Raw genomic sequence first — 22,086 nt, 5'->3', positions numbered from 1 at the left:
GACAAAAATCCTACCTATGTGCTGTGAAGGAACCAGAAGAATGGAAGGCAAATACAGGTTGCCAGCTCTAATCACTGCACCTCTTCTAAAAATCACCCCCATGAGCTAAGTTGAGGAGAGCCAGGATGGATAAACAATCACCTTTTCACAGTTGGGTAAACTACCAATTCACAAAGAACGGGCTTCAATAAAGTCCTTCTCAAATCATTAAACAGGTCATGGCAAACAAATGGCATGTGAGAAAGTGGTGTTTGTTGCCCACTGTCATGATGGGTCCAGGAACTGGAGTGGGAAGGGAATGCAGTTAAGTGTGGACCAGCACAGCAGGTAGGGATCCCAGAGAAAGGAACATGCTACAGCTGAGATGTTTGCTAACTACATTTGCTGGTATTGCATTTGGCTCTGACCAAAGCCATTTGTTGCTCTTTATCGGGAGCACACAAACATTCCCTCCCATTTAAAATGAAGGAGAAGGAAGAGCTCAGCTGCAGGGGAGAACAGAGAAATCAGAGAGCGAGGGAGGGAGCAGCAAAGGGAAGAGCAGGTATAGTGCACGTCTGATGATGTCCATCTGTTCCTCATTAACCAGATGTCCCCCACCCACCTCCTGAAGTGCCATTGACTGTATATTGTCAGGACAAGAAGGGGATAACAATGCCACCATGGTGCAGACATTCATACACCAACAGGAGTCCTGCCATGCAGCCATCCCTCCCTCTACTACCCTTCCAGATTGAATGCCAAATCCCTCTTTTTCTTAATCAGCTTTTAAACAGTTACATCCTCATAAAGCTTCTTGCATTATAATTGCCATGTGTTTCATCCCGCTCTGAAAATGGCAAATTATTTCAGACCAGTTTACCAGAATCAGACCTTACTTCCTGTAAGTGTGTCACCACTTCCTGCAGTATTTAAATGAGAGGAGAGTGAATCCTGGATTTAAAAACTGGTTTCTGCTTGCCAAACTTCATCATTTTAAGAGTCAGAGAGTCCTTGGATTCACACCTCTATCCAAAGAACAGCAATAGATTTATGGACAGTTCAACCTACTAAAGATTATTCAGAAATACAGGAAGAGCCATAAATTACTTTGTCTATGTTGTTAGCCAAGGATCATTTATAATAAGAGCCCATCGAGTCATCCTTACTCCAAGGATGATCTGTGCATTGATCTGTGTGTGGGCATGTCAGCGTAGGAAGACTCTGTCTCATACCCTAAACTGTATTCATAGCCTGTTCATGGGAAGCCTTCCCTTACCCCCATGTCCCTGATGAAACCAAAGCACTCTGTCCTCAACCCTCTAAATCATACTGCAGCACAGCTCATAAATTATACTGTGCAAATGGAGCATCTGCTGAGCTGCAGTCACAGATAATGTGATGCTTCCACCTATTTCCCTTTATAAAAACATGCAGGTTATGCTGTGCACTGGGTCCTTGACTCATGTAACAGCCAGAAGATAACCTGTGTCCTGATCTCATCTTTTCGCTCTGAGCTCCTGTGCAGGGAACTCCAAGGGGTGGAGGTGTCCTCCAGAACCAGCAGCTCTGAACACTTGCCAGATGAGCAACTGAAGGCCCCAGTTGCTTGTTGAGATAAATACCTCTACCTCTTTCAAAGTCATTGTACTTATTGAGCCTGCAACACTACTAGAATAGCACTAGGTTTAAATGCCTCTTCCCTGGGTGCCAGTTGTTGAACAGCTGGTTCCTGTGCCTCATGTTGACGTGGGACCTCTTCATGAGCTGTGCGCTCTCCTTGATGTCATGGTGTTATTACATTTCTGTAACTATGAGAGTAGCTTCAGTGTGGATGCCTGCTCACTATTAGGCAGAAGAGTCCTTCATACATTCTCGACAGTATTTGGTCCTTGAGCCCTGGTGAGTGATGACTGAGATTGAACACAGGTGTGGTGGGATTGCTGAGCCCTATGCATGTGACAAAAATCTGAACAAAGCCATGTAAGGATGGGAAGGATTAAAGAAACACTTGGGCAAGAAACAAACCAGGAAACTTCACTAAGAGACAGGAGAGAACGGATGGCAGAGAGGGGAGTGAGTGGTTTTTGAAAGAGAAAAGCCTAATTTAGTGAAGGGAATAACCACCTTCAGAAAAGACAAATTATGAGCTGGCTATCTGAAGGCAGGAGATCCCCTACTGAGTCAAAGGGAGAAGGAGCAGTGGGTGGGGACATTGTATTTGTTGTTTTCTCATGATCTGTATTTTCTGAGAGATGCTGGGTTCAGACACGTGCAAAGTTCATCTTTACCACATCTAGTAGTGCCTGATGAAGCTGAGTGTAATCCAGAAGGCTCATGCCTTCATGATAGGATTTTGTGAAAAGCTGCATTTAAGCTACCTGGGAAAGTTGTGAGAGCCTGCAGAGAGAGGCAACTGCAGTAGGAGGTCAAGCTGTGTCTTTGCCTGCATCATGTAGCGCACATGAGGCTGCGCTGTGATGGCAAGTTAATGTGGATGTGTTTCCATATCTTGTTTTTGCAGTAGAAAAACACACCTGAAAATTTCTCCAGGTGAATTGCAACTGACATGGAAAGCCTGAGGAGAAAGCTGGAATGCAGCAAGATGTGGAAAGGCATACCCACAGTGACGTTGTTGCTATTAAACAGTATCTGTGGCAGATATACATGGGAACTCAGTGTTGGATCCTTCTTACATCACAAAGGCTAAATGAGATAATCTGCATTTTAGCCTCACACGCATCATTGCTGAGCATAAGAATCAGTGGTTTATGCTCACTTGTAGTAGCTGTGGATTTGACTAAATATGTCTAATTCAGGCCTTACTTCCCTGACACTGCCCAAGACTTCAACAGCATGGATTTTACTTTTCTTTTTTCCTTTGCTCTTTTCGTCCTCTCACTCAAAGCATTGTATAGTTGGTTTGTTTTTTAATAAAATCTTTTTTAGGTACCAAGTAAGTCTGCAACTGCAGCAAGAACAATACCCCAAGTGTTCTCTTTCCCCTTTGGTTCTAACAACCTCTGGGTATCAAACGGGCTTTGCTTTGGAGAGAAAAAAGATAATAATGAATGACTTAAAATAGCTCTGCTGAGAAAAATAGGAGTTTGATTTCAATTGTAGAGGGAATAACTTTTTTTCCTGGCTCACTCACTGACTCCAATAGAAGACCAGCAAGATCTGATGTGGCTCCTGCGGAGACCTCCCATATTCAAAGAATCTGGGAGCTTGCAAGAAGTACTGTAGAACTTGAAACAGCTCTAATAAGTTACTGATTGCAATCCATGACATTTCCATGGTGTTTTAGAGATCATCTATGTACTTCACACTTGGAAAACAGGCAATACCCTGTATTACACACCTTCTGGATGTGATAGGCAGTGGGGCCAGGTGAACAGCGCTCTGGAAGGATGGTGGAGTGATCTGAATATGGGCTTAAGACTTGGTGAAAAGTGAGTTCCACTCTGCTGCAGTCCTTGTGTATACTTGGCTAACCACTTAACCTTCCTGTGTCCAAAATTTTCCACATATAGAATGGGCATGGGAGCATTTTCTTGTGCTCCAGGGACACTGCGTGATGAAATGCATCAAGGAGTGAAAAAACATGCACTAGCAGAATTACTTCTGTTGCTGTGAGCAGAGGACAGCAATGACATGTACAGAAAGCACAAGTTGAAACGTCACCAGCAGCAATGTTTTTGCCGATGAAAAATGGGGCATCTCCTTCAGTAAATCATCTGTTAGTCTTTGTTTACCTGACCAGCGATGGCACTAGTGGGTTGGGAATGTCATCCTGATTGGTACCAGTAAAACTTTCATACCACAATCTGCCACTCTCTATTCTGGAGGTGCCATGTGTGTCATGGAAAATAAATTTATTTTGAGATGTTTAAAAATGTTATTGGGACTATTCTTATGTTCCTTCTCTATGAAAATAATCACCAGTTACTACTCAACTAGCCACACAGACCTCACAGGAGTCCATAATGATCCTTTAAAAAATCTTAGAATAGTCTTTCTATACATAAAAATGTCAACATTTTAAACTCTTGCCATTCAAAGTGACTTCTGTAGGGAAGCTGTGGATTTCCAGCTTTCTCAGTGGTATCTCAAACAGGATGGACAGTGCGGGGGTTAAAGGTGGCTTGGTGCTGCATTTGTATTTTTCTGACCATCAGACCAGAAGAGATTGGCTTAGTCTCTGATGCACATTAGAGTCACCTCAGGGCTGTTCTAACATAAACCTGACCAAATCATAACTCAAAACAAGGTACCACTGAAACAGGGGTCTCCTGGAACACGATGTCTTGTTACTTGTACTGCTCATCTTTTGGCCACATCCCCTAACTGAGGGGACATTTATACATTTCTTGGTTATGTGGGGATTTCCTTATAACTGGGAACTTCAACCAGCAATGTGCAGCTATGTTTAGCGGAGGGCAGGATCTCTTTCCAACTCTACAGAGTCAGGCAACAATAGAATTAACTGAAACAATATGATGTTTTCTGTTCCAAAAAAAAGAACTCACTGGCTCAAAACTAGATCTTGCCTGTTTTGGGCCTTGGGCAGGTGTTTCGGAGGGGACAAATCACAAAAGTCACCATGTCTATTTAATAGAGACAAATACACATTTTCCAGGGAAGAGATACTTCAGCCATGAGAAGAGGCTGTAACCAGGTGCACTAGAATGCAGCAAACCCTTCTCATCATCCCCCTGACATACTCCAGCAGGGCTCCTGGTGAGTTCAAGAGATGGTGTCTGAGGAGCTCAGCATGAACCCATGACCCAGCAAAAACCTGTATGACACAGCAGTACCTGATATAACCAGTGCAAAATCACCACGATAGCCTAGCATGACCCACAAGACTGACCCTGTGACAACATTTGATTTATTACAAATGACATGGATTTTATCACTCACTGGAGAATGCCGAATGATGCAGCACAGCGTTGCTCACTGTGGCTCTACTGAACTGACATGCTCTGATTGGCTTCGTGAACACACCCATTGGGTGATTCATCCAATTAAAGAGCTGCCAATCCTCCCAACACTAATGAAATACATCTCTATTTTACTTGTAGCACTCTCTACCAACCCATTTAGGCTTTTCTGCTGCTCTCATCACCCTAAGGTATGAGCACATTGTAATTGTTGCACAGCTGGTTTGCAGTTGAGGTTAAAAGGAAAACCTGGTTCCTAATAGGATAGAGTTGAATAATTTTTGAGTTTATAATCAGAATATAAATGTTCAGTCAGCTAATTAATTACTATACTGGCTTAGCACAGGTTGGATGATGTCCCCCACCCCAATAACATTAGCATAGAACTGCTAAGGACTGTGTGTACTAAGCAAACCAGTGTTAAAACATTGTTGTAAAGTGTGTAAACTATATCTCAAATATGGTTTGACATTTCTTGCAGACCATGAGAAAGACACTGTGGTTCTCCACTGGAAGGAAGAGTAAAGATAGCTTCAAGGTGCATAGCAAACTGTCCACTAGTATCACTAATATATTAGCATACATCAGCCAGGGCATAGATATGGGGCTCGGTCCACAAATTTGTTCCAGTTGTTTCACCCCATTTAATAGCACAAGACAGCAAAGAATTTAGCTTGAGTTCTATCTGAAGACATACTGTATGTAGGGGAAATCCTCGATGACATAAGTTCAGGGACACATGAATGTGACAGTAGTTTAAGTCTCTTTTCTCCTCCTCTGTCATCCTGGACCGAGTATAATCCAGATATACTGGAAGGTCTAGTCCACATGTGAAGGACAACCAATAGAGTCTGTCATGCACTAAACTGGTTCAATAGTATTGTCTCAACCCTCATAACAGACCTAATTTTTCCTAGTAGAGTCTCAGTTTCCCTTATTCCTTTTGCATATCCCTTGGCATAACATCCATGAGGTCCCAGCTCACTTCCTTCCCTGCATGAAAACTAAATCTCCCCTCAGCTGTAGGCTCTACCCCAATTCCCTACTCATTTTGCTGCTGTGCAATTAAAAACCAGATTCTCCCTCATTCAGTCTCACCATCCTCCTAATGTAATGCCCTGGTGTTATTCTCCTAACAGCATGTAGACATGTGAACTGATCTGTCTCCCATCTTGTCATCTTCTCTCACATATCCAACCCAATTCACAGGGTCTGATTTTGTACAACTATGAACATTTATTCCTGAAAACTGATCACTGGCCCAGAGGCTAAATATTTGTTATCCGGAAAAAAAAAAAAAAAAAAAAAAGATGACATTAGAATTCTTCTTATTTTAGGCCCTGAAAAGGGCAGGAAGTCCTACTACATTAGCAATGAAAGGAACAAGAGTGGCTTAAGAGGGTCTTGACAGGTTCATAAAGTCGCAACATTTGAAAGCAAAGTCCACATTTGATCACCCATCAACAATTTATCAATAGCTGAGTGATTAAAACCAAAGCTCTTTCACTTCATTAAACACATTCAGTGCCGTTTGCTCTACATTCCAAATGGCTGAACTGATGTTCCAATGCAGCCTATTTTTAGTATCTATGATTAGTTCATTATTTGGGAAAAGCTACTGACTGTGTATCTGTTGCAGAGATCTAGTTCTTCACGTGGATCCCAAAGAAGAGCAGGGCTTCATATAGGTCTTAAGAATTTGTTTGGATGTGGGTTCAACCTCTGTCCCTGCTCTGGTGCAGATCAGTGAAGTGATGGCCATGGAGCTTTCCTCTCCTTCAGTCCTGTCCTTTGTTTTTACTATGGGGAAGAAGCCATGTAACATATTACACCATTTTCCAAGAATACTAAGATCAAGAATGACATAAAACTAGCAGTCTCAGTGAGAATTAAACAAGATACTCAAAATAAGTGATCTCTTGGGTGTCTGAGTAAATTACCACCTCCAGATCAGATTGTATTTATTTTCAGAACAAACTATTTCTTTGTTGGTAAATCCTGCAGTTTTGTCATGAATTCAATGAATTTTCACTGGTAAGTGCCAACCTCAGAGATGGAAGTGGCTGTGTATCCCCAGGGCAGATAACACATGGGCAAAAGCATTCCAGCATTGCCTCTTCAGCAAGCTTCAGCCCTCATGTGAAAGGACAGGATCTGCAGGTCACACAGAGATTAATCTCTGTGTCCTTCAGCCCTGCCTGCTAAAACTGTGAAGGGGAAATCCAGCTGTGATGGCACCTTCTGGCTCCAGATTTCTCAAGCACTTGGAGATATGTGTCTGGGACCAAGCTCCCTCTCAGAACTCCAAATAATAAAGTACCTCTCCCATAGGAACAGAATAAAATGTGATCATTCATCCCTTACAGACCACCTGTGATCACCAAGTATAGGGAAAAAACCCTCCAACCACAAGGGCATGCCTTTATGGGGATATGGGAATTAGATTTGGATTGAGAGCTGAGAGAGGTTCTTACTATAAGTCTCCATGGCACAATGTAATATGACCTTGCACGGGTCTTGGAAGCAGCACACCTGAGTAAGCGCTGCATCCTGACAGCTCTCAGACACACTCCTAATTTGCCTGCGCAGAGCACCATGCTTGAGTAGCCATTAGGGCTTGAAATACCCAAACTAGCTTGCTTAGAGGTATTTGAGTATCACCTTCTGACACTGCCTGGTGCTGCACAGACATGCCTTGTTCTGCATTCTGCTCTGCCTGGAGAAGGAGATGAAGTCAGTTCTAGGTGTAATACCCTCTTACCGATGTCAAAAGCAACAATGCAGAAACAAGTTCTACACGTTTGCTCTCTTCTGCTTTGCTGCCTTTCATATGTCATTTGTCATCTTAGATTGTCACTTTTTTGATGTAGGGATGACAGCTTTTGTGTATGCACTGCGTCTAGCATAAAGGTGTTTCCACCCGACGTGAAACTTTTTGTTGCAGCCGCAATGGCACAACGGCAATAAAAGGTGAAATACTCAGAAACCCTCTGCCGAAGAGCAGCAGCCAGAGAGGAGCATTAAGTTTTGGTTCTCCTGCTTTACCAAAGATAATTTGGCCAAATCATGGGTTCTCTGCCATGAAAACTGTACCCCACATCTCCAGGAGAAGGACAAATTCATGTGCTTACAGCTGTGAGACCACCAGAGAGCCTCAGTGTAGGAGGTGGCCATGTCTGCCTGAAGTTGCCTACATAGATAAATTTCTTGGCATCACCAAGTTAGGACAAAAATTTTATACTCCAATTCCTTTGATTCTTCCTCTCTCCAACTTTCCTTTGTCAGACTTTACCGCATGGAGCCACAGACACTCGTCACTTTTTCCAAATTGCTGCAGGTCCATGGCTTGTTGGTTTCTGTGATTGATCCTGCCGTGTCTGTATGTGTCTAAACTCTTCTTTCTCCCATGGGATGGAGCAAGGGGGAGAGGGAGAAAAGGCCTTTAGGGGCAGCAGATGCTGGAATCAGACAAGTGAAAATCTGTCCCATTCCACAAGGCAGAGAAAGTGGATGAGGAGGTCTGTCTCTCCATCCATCAGCTCCCTCTGATATTCCTCCTGCTCTCAGCAATTCAAGTCTCTCCTACCTCTGAGTCCCAGGGTTTTTCCTGACTCACCCTCCTCATTCAGACCATATTTCTCAATTATCTCCTTCCAGCTCTCACATTGCATTCCTGTTACCACCTCCCCATGTCATGCTGTGGCCAAGTCTTGGGTCCCCTTTTGCTTTTCCTTCTGACCAGCTCTGCTTTCCAGCTGCCACAGACCCTTCCAGCCCCAACCATCCCCTCACGCAGATGCTTTCCTCCACAGCTGAGTCAGTCTATTCCCAGAAACAACCCATTCCTCAGTTTCTACAGAAGAGTATAAATCCTCCCTGGCCCTGGTGCCTTTACATCCTCACAGTGCTCTTTCTCACAGTCTTGCTTTGCTCTGAATGCTTTCCCCCTCGCTGTTCCTGTAAATGTGGGCCAAGCTGTAATGATGCAGCACACAGAAAAACACCTTTCTCCTGTGATCTTAGACAGCCCCTGGAATTAATTCCTGGAAAGCTGTTCTTGGCCTTTCTGAGTTACACTTTCCTGTGAACACATGGACAAAGTGATGACTGAAGAGGGGAAGAGTGGAGTGATGATTGGGGAAGAGTGGTGCAATGATTAGATGGTCACCTGAAATTTAGGAAAATTGTCAATCCCATGCCTTTCCTGTGTGCTGTGCTGCTGTTTGCATTGCAGTTCTCTCAGCAGGGTAGACATACTAGTTTCTCTGTTGCTCCCTTTCCCAACAGCAAAACTGCACTGCTCTGCTCTGCCCTTGCCAGTTGTTTCCTTTGAGACTATTGAATACAGTGGCAATAGTTGAGGTGTGTCAGCTAGAGGACACTGTGCAACATTCAGGTCCAATTAGTCTTCAACACCAAGCCTGTTCACAGCTGTGCTGTGACCCCAAACCCTTGCACTTCATGACAGACCCTGTTATCCTCCCTGGTTTCCTCCCAAACCTCCTATTGAACTTTTCTGTGAATTTTGTCCTACTTGAAAGGAATACATGGCTCCTACTTTTGGAGATACAAGGGGAGCAGGAGAGATTTATATAACTCCATGACTGGAAGGCTTAGGGGTCTAGCCCACTGTACAATCCCTCCAGGCCTGGAAGACATGAAGGAACCTAGTCCTGGTTATTTCTTGAGGGAGCAGCTACATGTCTCCACTTCTGTTATTTTACAGGTCAATTTCTCTTTGTGCTGCATACACTGAGATGATAGGGCTCTGGGCAGGCAAATTATTTGAGGAATATCTGTGGCAGAGGCTTCTACACCAAACTGTAGAACTCCCCCATTCCAAGAGCACACACTGCAGGGGTGTTCTGAAGCAAGTTGGAGGAGATAGGAGCCTGGAGACAGCTATTCGTGGACCTTTCCTCTCCCCCAGCTGCATTTCCACAGTGTGTTGGGGATCTCTGTCTCTCACTCAGTTGCTTCCTCTGGTCACCAGCCCCTCATGCTTTCCCCAAAATACTCTAAAGCTCTTCACCCTGCCTACAATGGCCAAGCATGAATTCCCAAATGCAGGGAAACCATCCATCCTGTGGTCATGTCATTCACCAGAACTTCATAGTTGCTTCAACCTATTCCCTCTACTTTATTTCACCTCTCAAGCACCATTCCTTAGTCTCTGAATATTTGATTTCTCTCTCCCCCACCTGCCTTCACGTGAGATGACATTCTTTTTTGCTTGAGTCCTTTCAGGTGCTACTGATCTTGAAGTCCCCCAATTACAACCACTTTTCTTGTGATGATGACACCTTAAGAGACAACAGCAGCTGCCTATAAAGGGCCTCTGCCATCTGTTTCCTCTGTCACTTCTTTGAGACAGCTCTAGCTACATACAGAAAAATATTTATCACAGTTCATTCACTCCTTCTCTCAAAAATGAGCAACAGAAAAATGTCTTCTTTCATGATTCTGCCACTGCCCTTCAAAAACCCATGACCCTCAGCCTAAGGAAAAGGGCAATGCCTGAATCTAAAAGGAAGCAGCAGAAATTCTTCATGATTGAACCCTTGAGGCCCTGTACTCTGAAGGCAATTCTAGGGGGCATCTGCATTCGGAAATGACTCCTCATGGCTGTCTGGAAGGCAAAAGGCAGAGCCAGGCCACTTCATCTCAACCACCAAGCCTTCGTACTGACTGTATCTGAAAGGAGATGCACATGTGCATGTGCACACACACACACACACACACAAACAGACTTTGTTGTCAATCCTTTTCCACCACCTCTCCATAGAAGCTGAACGGAACAGGATCACGAGGAGTAGTTCCTACCCAGGAGGACTATAGACTAGAAATGCAAAGGGAAGAGAAGAAATGTCATCAGGGGTGAGGGCTGGGGGAGAAAATGGCTGACACGAGACATGGAGAAAAAGGGAAGATGAAACAGTGAATTCTGAAGGGGACTGATGGAAAGAATGAAGAAAAATTGAAACGAAAAATGAAAAAAAATGAAACTAAGAGGAAAAGTATGAGGCAACATCTTCAGGACGAAATAAAGCTCCAGGAACAGATTCTCAGAAATTTACTTGTTAAATGGACAGGTCACAGGAAGGTTCCAGGAGTCAGCAAATAAGGTTGGATCAAAAGTGGTTTGATTGACAGTGCTTGGTCTATGCTACTGAATGAACATGACCATAAACCTGGGAAATATTCAGTGTTCAAGCGTGATCCATTGCATTGCAGCTACACTGGCGGTATAAACAAGACCTGAAGAAAGAGAGAAGTTCTCTGAGTGATAGCAAATTTAAGAATGAAATGTAGTTATGAAGCAGTGGGTGGAGAAAAATAAAACAGACCTTAAAAAAAAAATTGTGTTCAGAAGGAGAATGAAAACTGAGAAATAGAAAGAGAAAAATCAGAAAGGGATAGAAAATCCAGGGGAGGGAGGTGGATAGTGTTATTCTTTATTTGACAGAATGTATACTTTACACAACAAGCTAAATCAGAAATTTATAGTTGTTTGCTTCCAGCAAAAACACACATCAGAAAAATTCCTACCCATGGATAGGATGGCATTGCATTCTCGAGTTTTTGTGTACCATCCTCATTTTCTGTTTTTCAGAGCTAGCAGGTAGGAGTATATGCTCTGGGGGAATAGGAGGTACAGGATAAAGTCCATATGCTTCTCTGGGGAGTTATAGATTTGATAGGAAGCTAGCATAAAAACTTCAGTGGCCTGTGCCACAGAAACAGAAGCAGATTTCACCTATCCTGCTGGGCTTGTTATGAAAACTCTGATTGTGTAGTTTGGAATTTTATGGGAGAGATTTTCTGTAACACAAAGAGGATAAATGGGGCTGGGAGACAGAAAACTGTCAGTAAATAAAAGAGATTCAATGAAAGATAGAAATGCAGAAAGAAGAAAAAGAGAAAGGTGAATGCCACAGGGTTCATGGGCACCTCTGCCATTTTACATGCTTGCTGATCCCAGATGAGGAGTTTGTAAGAGGGTTTTCGCCCCACAGGGAAGGCAGCCAGGTTGAATTTTTCTAATGAGGGTGAAAGATGATGAAAATGAAAATAGTTAAAAAGGAAACTGCTGGACAGGATGAACAGTTGGCATAAATAAATGCCAAATCTCATTAACTTTGGGGCTGTCGCACCCACTCTCACTGAAAGTGAATTTAGCCCCTGGTTTGTCAAGTAGGCACTGGCAAAGTGGGGACACGCAGTGACCTCGGGGGCATGGTTGTTTAAAGCATGCACAGACCTTCCTCAGCCTCGTCTCCTCCCCTTGCCTACATGGAAACGTAAGCAGCGTGGCTCTATCCAAGTCAGTGGGGTTGCATCAGTGCAAACGTGGGGAGAATCAGGCCTTCATCTCTTGTGCATAGAAACACTACAGTATTGGACGTCATCAGACGCTAGTTCAGTAATCATTTCCACAGATACAAGAGAAAAGAGACAACCTCATTTCTAATTTAGTCATGATAGCATCAAAGAGACCCAAAGCCTATTGCTTTCTGGGAAGCAGGGACTTCAACAATAATAATTCTTTGCACATATATAGCACCTTCATTGCTAACCACTTACTTTATACCCTGGGGTGTGAAGAAAAAGGACTCCACTTAATTCCATATGCTCTTAATTGCTCTCTATCCCAGATCTTTCCTAGAAAAATATGATAGAAATATCTAAACTTGCTGTTAATTTGTCAAATTAGGGCAGTCATTGACACCAGCAGAAACGCAGGCCTAGTTTGCATCTTATATTGCAACTGCATAGCATAGCATCTAGAAACAAAAGAAATGCCAGACAAAGTAAATCTGAGCTCCGTTTAATCCCTGACAAATGTTTCAGGGAAGAGGCAAGAACCACATGGCAGTCAGATAGGGGATAGACTGCCCTTGTGAAATGTTATCCTAGTTTTTATGGCGACTGGCTTAATTGCTGAATTACAAAACACCCAAAATGCTATTCACATCCATTAGGAGGATGCTTAATTTTCGTGAACTCTGTTGTAAATGCCCACTTGCTTGCTAAATGTTGTTAAAATCTTGGCCACAGGAGCTCCGGTGGCAATGAGCTCCACAGCCCTGATACGCATCAAATGAGAAAGCTTTAACTGGGTCTCCGGTGACTCACGTCAGGTCCTCTTGTCTGTGTGTTACAAAATGGGGAAATCAAGAGCTACTGATCCATCTTCTCTAGCCCATTCATTATTCAATACAATCCAATCACTTTCCCTCTCATTAACCTCCTTTTCCAGGCAAACACATCTAGTTTTGCAGGCTGCCTTCACACACACAGTCTTTCCTACTCCTCCTTGTCCCTGTCCTCCCTTTTATAAACCCTATTCTGACTTTGCAAACCCCACCCTGGATGGCCCTTGCTCCTGCACTCTCTGTTATCCGCCGTGCTCTACTCCTTACATCTGGGGACTTGCTGGTGGTGGGTTTTCGGTCTACAGCCATGTGCTGCGCTGGGCCACTAACAGCAATATCCCTGTTTCTGGCATCCAGTGAGCTGCCGTGGTTCCTGTAGAGCCCTGCATGGTATGCAGTCCCCCTTTTCCCACCAGCCAGCGGTACCCTCTGACCTGACTCACTGAGGTTCATTCAGCTGATCGTTGAGATCCGCTGGGCATGAAGACCCCAGCCCCAGTCACCTCACCCCCTTAGGCATTCCTGAGAGTCTCAGAGGAAATCATTCCCCTGTAAACAGCTTGAAAAGGATGACTGCTTGCTGAGATACTTCTTCCTGACAACCGGAGATCCCTCACTGTAGTGCACAACTGCCCCAGGGTTATGGCTACAGAGACCCTTATTTTCCATTTGGATCCTGGCCTGATCCATGTCTGAGGGTTGCCAGGGAGGGTATTTAGGGCTGCCATGAGTTCCTTCCAGCCCAGTTGCTCGCTGCATGCAGATGAGCCAGCTCATCAGCTGAGCTGCCAGTGAGCCCTCCAGCCATGGGAGGTTGGAGGCAGCAAAGTGAAGGGATGTTAGCTTGACCACAGGCAATGAGCAATGAGGGGAGCAAAAGGAGGGGCTTGGGTCTCAGCCCCCTCAGACGTAGTTGGGCTGCCCTGGGGGCAAGAGAAGATATCGACAGCAACTGGTGTTATACACTGCTTCAAGAAGGGGGGATGCTGGCTGGAGAAAGAAGGGGGAGAGCCAGATAGTGGTTGGAAAAGAGTTGCTTTAGAGCACAGAGGCAGCACAGCTCCAAAAGGATAGGGTCCTTCAGCTGGTGGGAGTGACTGTATGTGAGATAGGGGAAAGCCAGGGGGAAATGATGGCAGAAAGAAAAGAGGACAGAGAGATGAGATGGCAGGAGCAAAGGGGACAGACGACAGCAAGGACAAGGTAATGTAACAGAGGAAAGAGCAAGGGGGATGGGCCTTGGAGAACCTGGAGGGAAACAGGGAGAAATAATGAAGGAGAAGCTGCTTTTGAGAGAAAGCACAGAAAAGACATGAAGATGAAAGGGGAAAATAAAGAGGAAAAGCAGGGGAGGGAAACAAGAACAAATTAAAATGGAGATGGATAGAATAAGTCAAAGATGGAGGGCGAGGAAAAAGCTGGGGTCGTAGAGGCGAGGGAAAAATAACTTTTAGGTGTATTGCGTTTACAATATGTTCTGTGTATGCCTGACCTGTTCTGTGCTCTCTTGTTTCTCCTGCCGGGTAGCTGTCACCCTGGGATGGGGTCTGCGAGGGGAGGAGATGGAGCGAGAGCCCTGCTGCTAACCCATTCCCCAGACAGTAGCCCCCTTCCCTCCCCGAGAGCCCCCTGCAAGGGGGAAGGTTTCATGTCCGTGAAAGGCAGCAGCAGTGCACCCCCTGACACCGAGTGCAATATGGAAGGGAGAAGCAGCGCAGAATGGAGCAGCAAGGGCTCCCCCTGGGATAAACCGGGTATGCTTGATTGGGAATCTGCTCTTAAAACAGGGGCAGGGGGTAGAGACATCTGAGAGACTGAAATGTTCCCTGCTCCCCCCGGCAACCTCGTCGCTACTGCTTTTAAATTAAATAAATATGGAGATTCTGCTGTCAAACCTCAGCAGTCCTCCTCCCCCAAAACTCTTGCTTAGCTTGTGCCAAACTGCAGCAAAGTGAGACGGGGGCTCAGAGGGATGCATGGGTAAAGGAACGGGTTAAAAGGGAACCCTTGGATGGGAATAGCTCCTGGTCTCCCTGGCAAAGAGACATTTGTTCTAGCTCTGTGTAATTTCTTTATACATTACTGCTGCCACACTGCACCTCCATGTCCCTCCCACTGCATTTTGCTCTCACTCTTTTCAGCAAGGCAACTGCTGGTGCATTTCAGGACAATATTAACCCATTCCTCTTTCTCTGTCAGTAGAAGATTCATAATTTAAAAGCAATTTAAAAGTCAGTTCTATCAACTCACTGGTGAGGAAGAGCATTTCCTTGTCAAAGCTTACAAAGGATTTGAGCTTGCAGGTCTCAGCCCCTCAAACCCTTGCCTTTACAGTGACTTACAGTCAGGTGTGTATTTAAGATGAGAGGAGAACCAAACCCACCCAAGTCTGGGATCCCAAGTAATTCTCCCTCACCATCTGCCACCCCACTTTTTAAAATCCTTTGTCTTCCTCTTCATCCAAGGCCTGTCCAGCTCTTCATCCTCCTTCTCCCCGGCAGATGCAATGCCAGCAGCAATCAGCTATGTGCCGGGCCATTGCCTCCTGCTGCATCTCAGGGCTGTGCTAGGCTGCTCCCGGTCCTGAACCACAAAGACATGGAGACCCTGACTTAAAATACTGCTATTTCACTGAGTGTTTGAAAAAGCTCCTGGATTAGGACAGCAAGAGTCAGGGGAAAGGACCTCAGTAGATTTGTGGATCCTTGGAAGTAGGACGGCAGGCAATTCTGCAGTGCAAAACTAGGGATGTTGACAGAAATGAAGGGTAAAAGAAAGGAAATAGGGAAAGGTAAGAGGGAAGATAAGGAAAAAAACACGCATAAGATGAGTGTGAAAGGAAAGAGGTGGCCCAGGAGCAAACAGCAGTGGGAGAAGGCAGCATGAGGAGGCAACGCAGCGCCAGAATTGTCTGGCAGGAGCTTGTCCACTGCCAGTGCCTTGCCTCACTGTCAGCTCTTCATTTTTGCAAAGGCTGGAACTGCACTTAACTCTCATGTGCTGTTCAGATATAACAAGCTGGAAAGGGAACAGATCAGCTCATTAATTTTCCTTGGGAAGGGTCTCTAGGCAGGAATTATTTTCTGCACCAACATTCGTTCAATTACTTGCCTTCACACCAGTCAGATCTACAGGGATGTCTAACCCCATGCGCATCACTCATGCCTGCCTGCCCTGGACTCTTCTCTCCCTCCTTCTTGGTATAAAAGCCTCCCAGACCTATCCCTTTCCTAATAATAATGACAACATGACAAAACCAATAACCTACAGATATAAAATACATTTCATTTGCTTGCTTCATAAGACCCTGATAAGGCATCGTTGCTCACTTTTGAGATCCTGTAGGAGATCTACAGGAGCTAATGAAAGAATTAGACAAGGCATCAGTCATAATAAGAAGTGGTTTTAAAGCATTCGATGCCAAGAAGGAATTAGGCTGGAAGATCCACAGCCATTTCAAAGTTGTAAGAGGTGCAGTATCCATGTGTGGCATGAGCTTGCGGATCTCAATTGCTTGGTGTACGTGTGTGTTTTGTGTCTACGCAGTTGAAGGGCTGAGAAAGGCCATTTTCCTTGAAGGGCAAAGATTTTTCAATGGCCCAGGGACATATCTGGCCAACCCCAAAGTCTGAGAAAGAATTATCTCAAGGAAGATTAGGAAAAAAATCAGAAGTGTGATCTGCAGTAATGCGAACCAACAGCACCTTTCTGCTTTAGCCCCAGTGTGGAGCAGGGGCTCACTGTAGGACACAAGAAAGGGAGAAAAGAAATCCCAATTAGAGGAGGAATATCGCAAATGACACTTCTCTTTGGAGCAATACAAAGATCTGAAATGCTAACTGAAAGTCCACTGTGGGGAACAGAATGACTGAAAAGAGGGGAATCTGAAAATTTGAAGCCTGGGGACCAAATTCTCCAAAAGGAACTTGCAACTCTGACTGCAGCGTATCTGTGCGTACAGCCCGAGACTAAGTCCCCATGTCCATTTTTGCTATTGGATATCTTGGCCAAGAAGAGGAAAGACAATTTAGCACAATATTTTGAACACCAGGAGTCCACCATCTCTGACAGCCTACAGTGTTGACTAGTGCCAGCGTTCCCCCACATCCCCAAAAATGAAGGCAACCTCGTCAGAGGTTTTCTACCAGTAATAAGAGGCAGTTTGGGCTTTTCTTTGATTATTTTCTTGTTATAAAGCCTTCTGCCCTCCTCTTCACTAGCTCCTATCACCCTGTACACCTGCCCTGACACCCACCCCAGGCAGCAGAAGCTTGTTTGTCCCTCACCCTTTGTCAGGTGACTGTGCCACACCATGGACACGGTGTAAGCAGAGTCCAAGGGTTTTGCCCTTCTTCCACCCTCCTGGGACCAAGACCTTCTCTCCACAAACCTGGCAACCCTCTGCATCATGGGGGAAAGAAGACTTTGCTGCACCCTTCTCCCTCCCACTCACCAGCAGGCAGCTTTCACCAGGGAGAGCGAGTCAACCAGGGACACCTTTTTGATTTCTGCTGCCGAGAAATAAGATAACTCCCTCTAAGGTGATCAGACATGACAGTAAGTGGCCTGCTGTCCAGGGGCTATCAGAGATATTTGTCTGTGCTGTCCTGGGAGCAAGAGAGTGCCAGCCACTAGCCCATGTGGGCTGTGGGCTGCGGGAAGCCAAGTGGAGGCATCCCGGCAGCGGTGGTTCAAGACCGGTGCTGTGCCACCCCATGAGGCAAACCCGTGCCCAGACCCTGCTCAGCATGGGCCTGTAGGGCTGGTTTTGCCTCCTGCTTGAGAGGCCCGTGCTACCATGCTACCAAGCCTTTCTCCAAGTTTTGGTGCAACCTGTGCCCTCAGGCTAGGGACTCAGAGATGGTCTCAGCTCCTGTGTGGTGCATTGCACCCTCCTAACCCACTCACCACTTCTGCCCAGCATCCAGGGGCTGGGGGAATGGGCCAGCCTAACCCTCACACAGCTGGGGCAAGTGAGAGCACCCTGCCAGGGCCGTGCAGCTTGTGCTCAGGATGCATTTCACACACCTTGTGCAGGGCTGCAGTTTGAGCCTGCTGGAGAGCATCAACAGGGAGGGCAGAGGGACTGGGCTGGCAGCACAGTGTTGAGGGGGCTGGGAGCACTTTGGAGCTTTTAATTGGCAGCATCCTGGCACTTTCCTTTGCCATGCAAGCCACTTCTCCACAGTGCCTGTGGGATCCTGACAGATGTAAAGGAGAAGGAGCCCCAAGCTCCTCCGATCTGACAAACCTCACCCGCCCCTTCCTCCTCCCCCTCAGACCATGTCCCTCTGGGTACGGCTCTCTGGGCAGATAGACATGATCTGAATCCACTGCCTCTCCCGGCCGGGGTCCTCATACCTCCTGTCTCCACGCCAGCCTCCCTCCACCCTCCAGCTTGGGGACATGGCTCGGGAAGGGAGTTCTTACCTGCAGCCTCCCTTCCTTGCATGGCTTTGCATTTGGGCTTCCTTTTTTTTTTTTATTTCCCTTCCCTCTATCATTAATTTTTAATTAAGGACAGGTCCCCTCCCCTGGTTGTAATGAATAGCTGTTTGAAAGGATTTCCACTTTTTAATATATACCTCTATATATTTATCTATTTGGAGGAAATGTGTGCGTGTGTGTGAGCGAGTGTGTTTAAAATATCCCCCATTAATTTACTGCTATTGATTTTCTGGCATGGAGACAGCATATAGTATTCAGCATAGAGCTCCTCTGCAGGATATGTTAAAAGGCAGCAGTTTGGGTTGACAAAGGGCACTAAATGCAGTATGCGTCAAATAGACCATCGCTCAATGAAGTCACTTAGCTATTCAAAACATGTCCAGCCATCACTCAACCGTTTGCACCAAGAACAGGGGGGAAATTCACGCTTCTTCCCGGACACAACCATTTCCAAACAGCAGCTTTAGCTTGCTTTGGTGAGAGACATCAGGACATACATAGTTTATTCCCCCCTCCCCCTTGCCTTCCATCTCCCAGTGCCGGTCTTAGAAAATCAGTTCTGCGGTACCCACTCCCCGATCTCTCCCATCAGGGAGCTCCAGGCACACCCAGCTCTGGTGGACACCGACAGACATTATCCCTGGATGTCCATAAACCCCCAGCAGCCCACCCTCCAGCTGGGAGCTGATTCATAAACAGGGCTTTTACAATGGGCTGTAATGTGCGCTCTTGTGCTCTCGCTCTCTCCTTCTCGTTACGTGTGTAACATAAACCACGCATTTACATCGGTTGCCCCTATCCCTCCAGCACAGGCTGAAGACCACCTCCCCAGCCCACACGTATGCCAATAGCAGTACTGAGCAACACATATTTAAAAGTTAATCACTCTTTTCTTTCCCCCTCCCTTAGGGTCATCAGATTCCAGAAGTTGGCTGCGGCAGTGTCTCTTCTGCCATCAGACATGTCACTGAGTTGCTGTTCAGGTTCACCACATCAGACTTAGGCTGATTTTTCCATTCAGAGACTTTTTTATTTTTAGCCTTTACCATAAACCTTAAAAAAAAAAAAAAAAAAAAAAGCCCCAAACAAAAAACCACCCCCCAACAACAAACAAACGGGAAAAATCCCAGCTCCAAACCAAACCAATCAGCCACCAACTAGACCCCTCTGCACCCAGCCCAGTGAGATGTGGTTGCTTATAGACATTATGAAATGCTCTGAACTCTGCTCGAGATGACTGGAATCGTTACATTTACTGTATGAGGCATTTTGGACATAACAGGGTTGCTTCCCTTTCTCTCTTTTTCCCTCCTGAAGTGAACTAATAATTGCATCCAAAGTGCTTTGCAGTCACCCCTTCCACACAGAGCCCCTCACTCCCAGTCTTGTCTTTGCAAATAAGCCATTTGCAAAGAGAGCAACTATTTCACTCTGTGGTTACAGCTGGAGCACAGCAATAATACAGCATTTTGCCATTGCTTTCTCAGACAATACAAACAATCTGAAGACAGGCAGACTGCACAGCTGTTTTTTGAAAGGTGTTTTTGTAACAACACACACATTATTCCAGTTGGAGGGGGAAGTGAATTTTTGGGGAAGGAGCGGGGGGGAGCATGAGGAAGTGGAAGGGAGAAGAGAATGGAGCAGAGAAGGTTTAGCTTGTCTTCTTGCCTCTGTGCCCTAAGTAACTGAGCACACCACTCTCAATCCATGGTGAAAGGAATGAAGTGAGAAAATGGTGGAATGTGGAGGGATTTATTTGGAGGGGGGGAAAAACATGAGGTGGTGGGAGAGGGAAGGGGGGGGGGCGACATCCAGAATCAAATACCTTCCAGGCAGCAGGTTCTCCATAATCCAGAATGGGTCATGACTTCCTCGTTCTTTTTGCTGGTTTCGTTCTCACTGACAGTTTTAGTCTTGCAAACCCCTCTGGAGTAAAGCCAGTAGTCGGTCCCCACAGCTATGGTCATCAGGCTGAAGGCAGCGAAAGCACCAACGGTGGTTAAAAGCATCTGAACACCTCTGTCAAAGAGCCCCATAATTCTTCATTATACAAATACCCAACCGCCTTCTGATTCTTGGGGTGTGTGTGTTTAATAAAATAAAAGAATAATAATTCCGACTAATAATATAATGGGTATATATAGAGAGATAGATATCAAAAAAGGGAGGTAAGAAAGCCCACGGAAAAGAGTGTAAATTAGAAAGACCACACGGGAAGAGGCTTGCCTTTTAAATTGGAAACGTTCTGGTTGAAATATAAAAAAGGAAAAAGGAAAAAGAAAAAAAAAAAAAAAGAGAGAAAAGAACCAAGAAAAACCAAACAAATAAAGAGAAAACCCCCCCCAAAACGAGACGCCTTAATCCCTTTTTCTAAAATTCTGGTCTCCAGTTTCCATATGTAATGGCTAATTTGGAGATGGCTTCCACAGTGAACAGGGGAGCAGCAGCAGCATCCTCAACACAATCTCTCATTATCTGGACCTAGACAGTTAGAGACTGTAAGAGCAGAGATGCAACCTTCAGTCTTCTTGCTTAGCTCTGCAGCCTGCGCCATGAAAATCCTTTTCCTTCCCAGTTATCTTCCTTGGGTTTTTATGTTTGGGTTTTTTTTTTTTTTTTTTTTTTTTTTCCCGGCAGCGGCAGTCGCTCCAATCCTCTCTCACTTTCTCTCGCTTCTTCTCCTTCCTTTCGCTTGCTCCTACCACCAAGCCAGACTGCCCAGTATACTGTAAGCCCTTGATTTCAGCTGAACAGGTGCCGAGGTCTTGCCTCCCATGGCTTTTCCGCACAGCCGCGGTGCTCGCTCCCGGCGGAGGTGGGCGAGGAGAGAGGGGGGCTCCTGGGCGGGGGGGGGGGGGGGGGGGGGGAAGGAGGGGGCACAGGCGCGGCGCCCCTCCCGGGCGGGGGGCACGGAGCGGAGCCCGGCTGCGACACCCCCTGCCCCGCGGCGGCCCCCGGCGGCTCCCGGGCCCCGCTACTGCTGCATCAAGACGGCGGCGGCGGCGGCGCGGCGCTGGACGGCTCCCCCGCGGCGGTGCTGAAGGACAGCTCCCCGGGCGGCGGCGGCGGCGGGCCGGGAGGGGCGCCGCCGGGCCGCCGGTGCTGCAGGACGGCTCCCCGGGCGGCGGCGGTGCGGGCGGCGCGCGGCGGCCCGCGGTGCTGAAGGACAGCTCCCTGCCCCTGCCCGCCCTGCCCCCGCCGCCCGCGCCCCAGCATCCGCCGGCGGCAGCCGCCCTCCTCCGCGCCGCTCCGCGCCGCTCTGCGCGGGCAGGCAGGCGGGGAGGGGCGGAGGGGCAGCCTCCCCCCGCCCTGCTCCTGGCCCGCCGCCGCAAGCCCCGGCAAGGGTTGCTCCCCCCGGGCGGAGCTGGGGCTCTCCCTTCTCTCTCGCTTTCTGCCTCTCTCCCCGCACACCGCCGCCCCCCGCCCCCGCCATCTCGGCCTCCTTCGCATCCCGCCGTACGTGACCAGAGCTGCAAGTGCGACCCGCACACCGCGGCTAGACCCGCACACAACTTCAGCCAGCCGTTTCTCTCCCAGGAGACGGGAGAAATGTAACG

The 22,086-nt window shown here is 46.6% G+C and overlaps 1 protein-coding gene across 2 annotated transcripts in view; it reads right to left on the bottom strand.

Annotated features, from left to right (window-relative positions):
• The window catches only part of CACNG2 (calcium voltage-gated channel auxiliary subunit gamma 2), a 54,583-nt gene extending 33,229 nt beyond the window's left edge, over positions 1-21,354 (bottom strand). Inside the window, exons 1-2 of one of the 2 annotated variants that reach the window (XM_074871268.1) lie at positions 21,047-21,354; positions 20,355-20,500 (exon numbers count right to left, since the gene is read on the bottom strand). In XM_074871268.1, coding sequence (XP_074727369.1) covers positions 20,355-20,496 — 142 coding nt within the window. In that variant the 5' untranslated portion in view covers positions 20,497-20,500; positions 21,047-21,354. Of the gene's footprint in view, positions 1-20,354 lie in introns of both variants that reach the window. The other variant, XM_074871267.1, reaches the window with a different exon arrangement.
• Between the last annotated feature and the right edge of the window lie 732 nt (positions 21,355-22,086).

The sequence above is a fragment of the Strix uralensis genome, chromosome 5, assembly GCF_047716275.1.
Source record: "Strix uralensis isolate ZFMK-TIS-50842 chromosome 5, bStrUra1, whole genome shotgun sequence".
Taxonomy (NCBI): domain Eukaryota; kingdom Metazoa; phylum Chordata; class Aves; order Strigiformes; family Strigidae; genus Strix; species Strix uralensis.
Note: the sequence above shows the minus strand (reverse complement) of the source record. Positions and strands in the feature narration are given on the sequence as shown.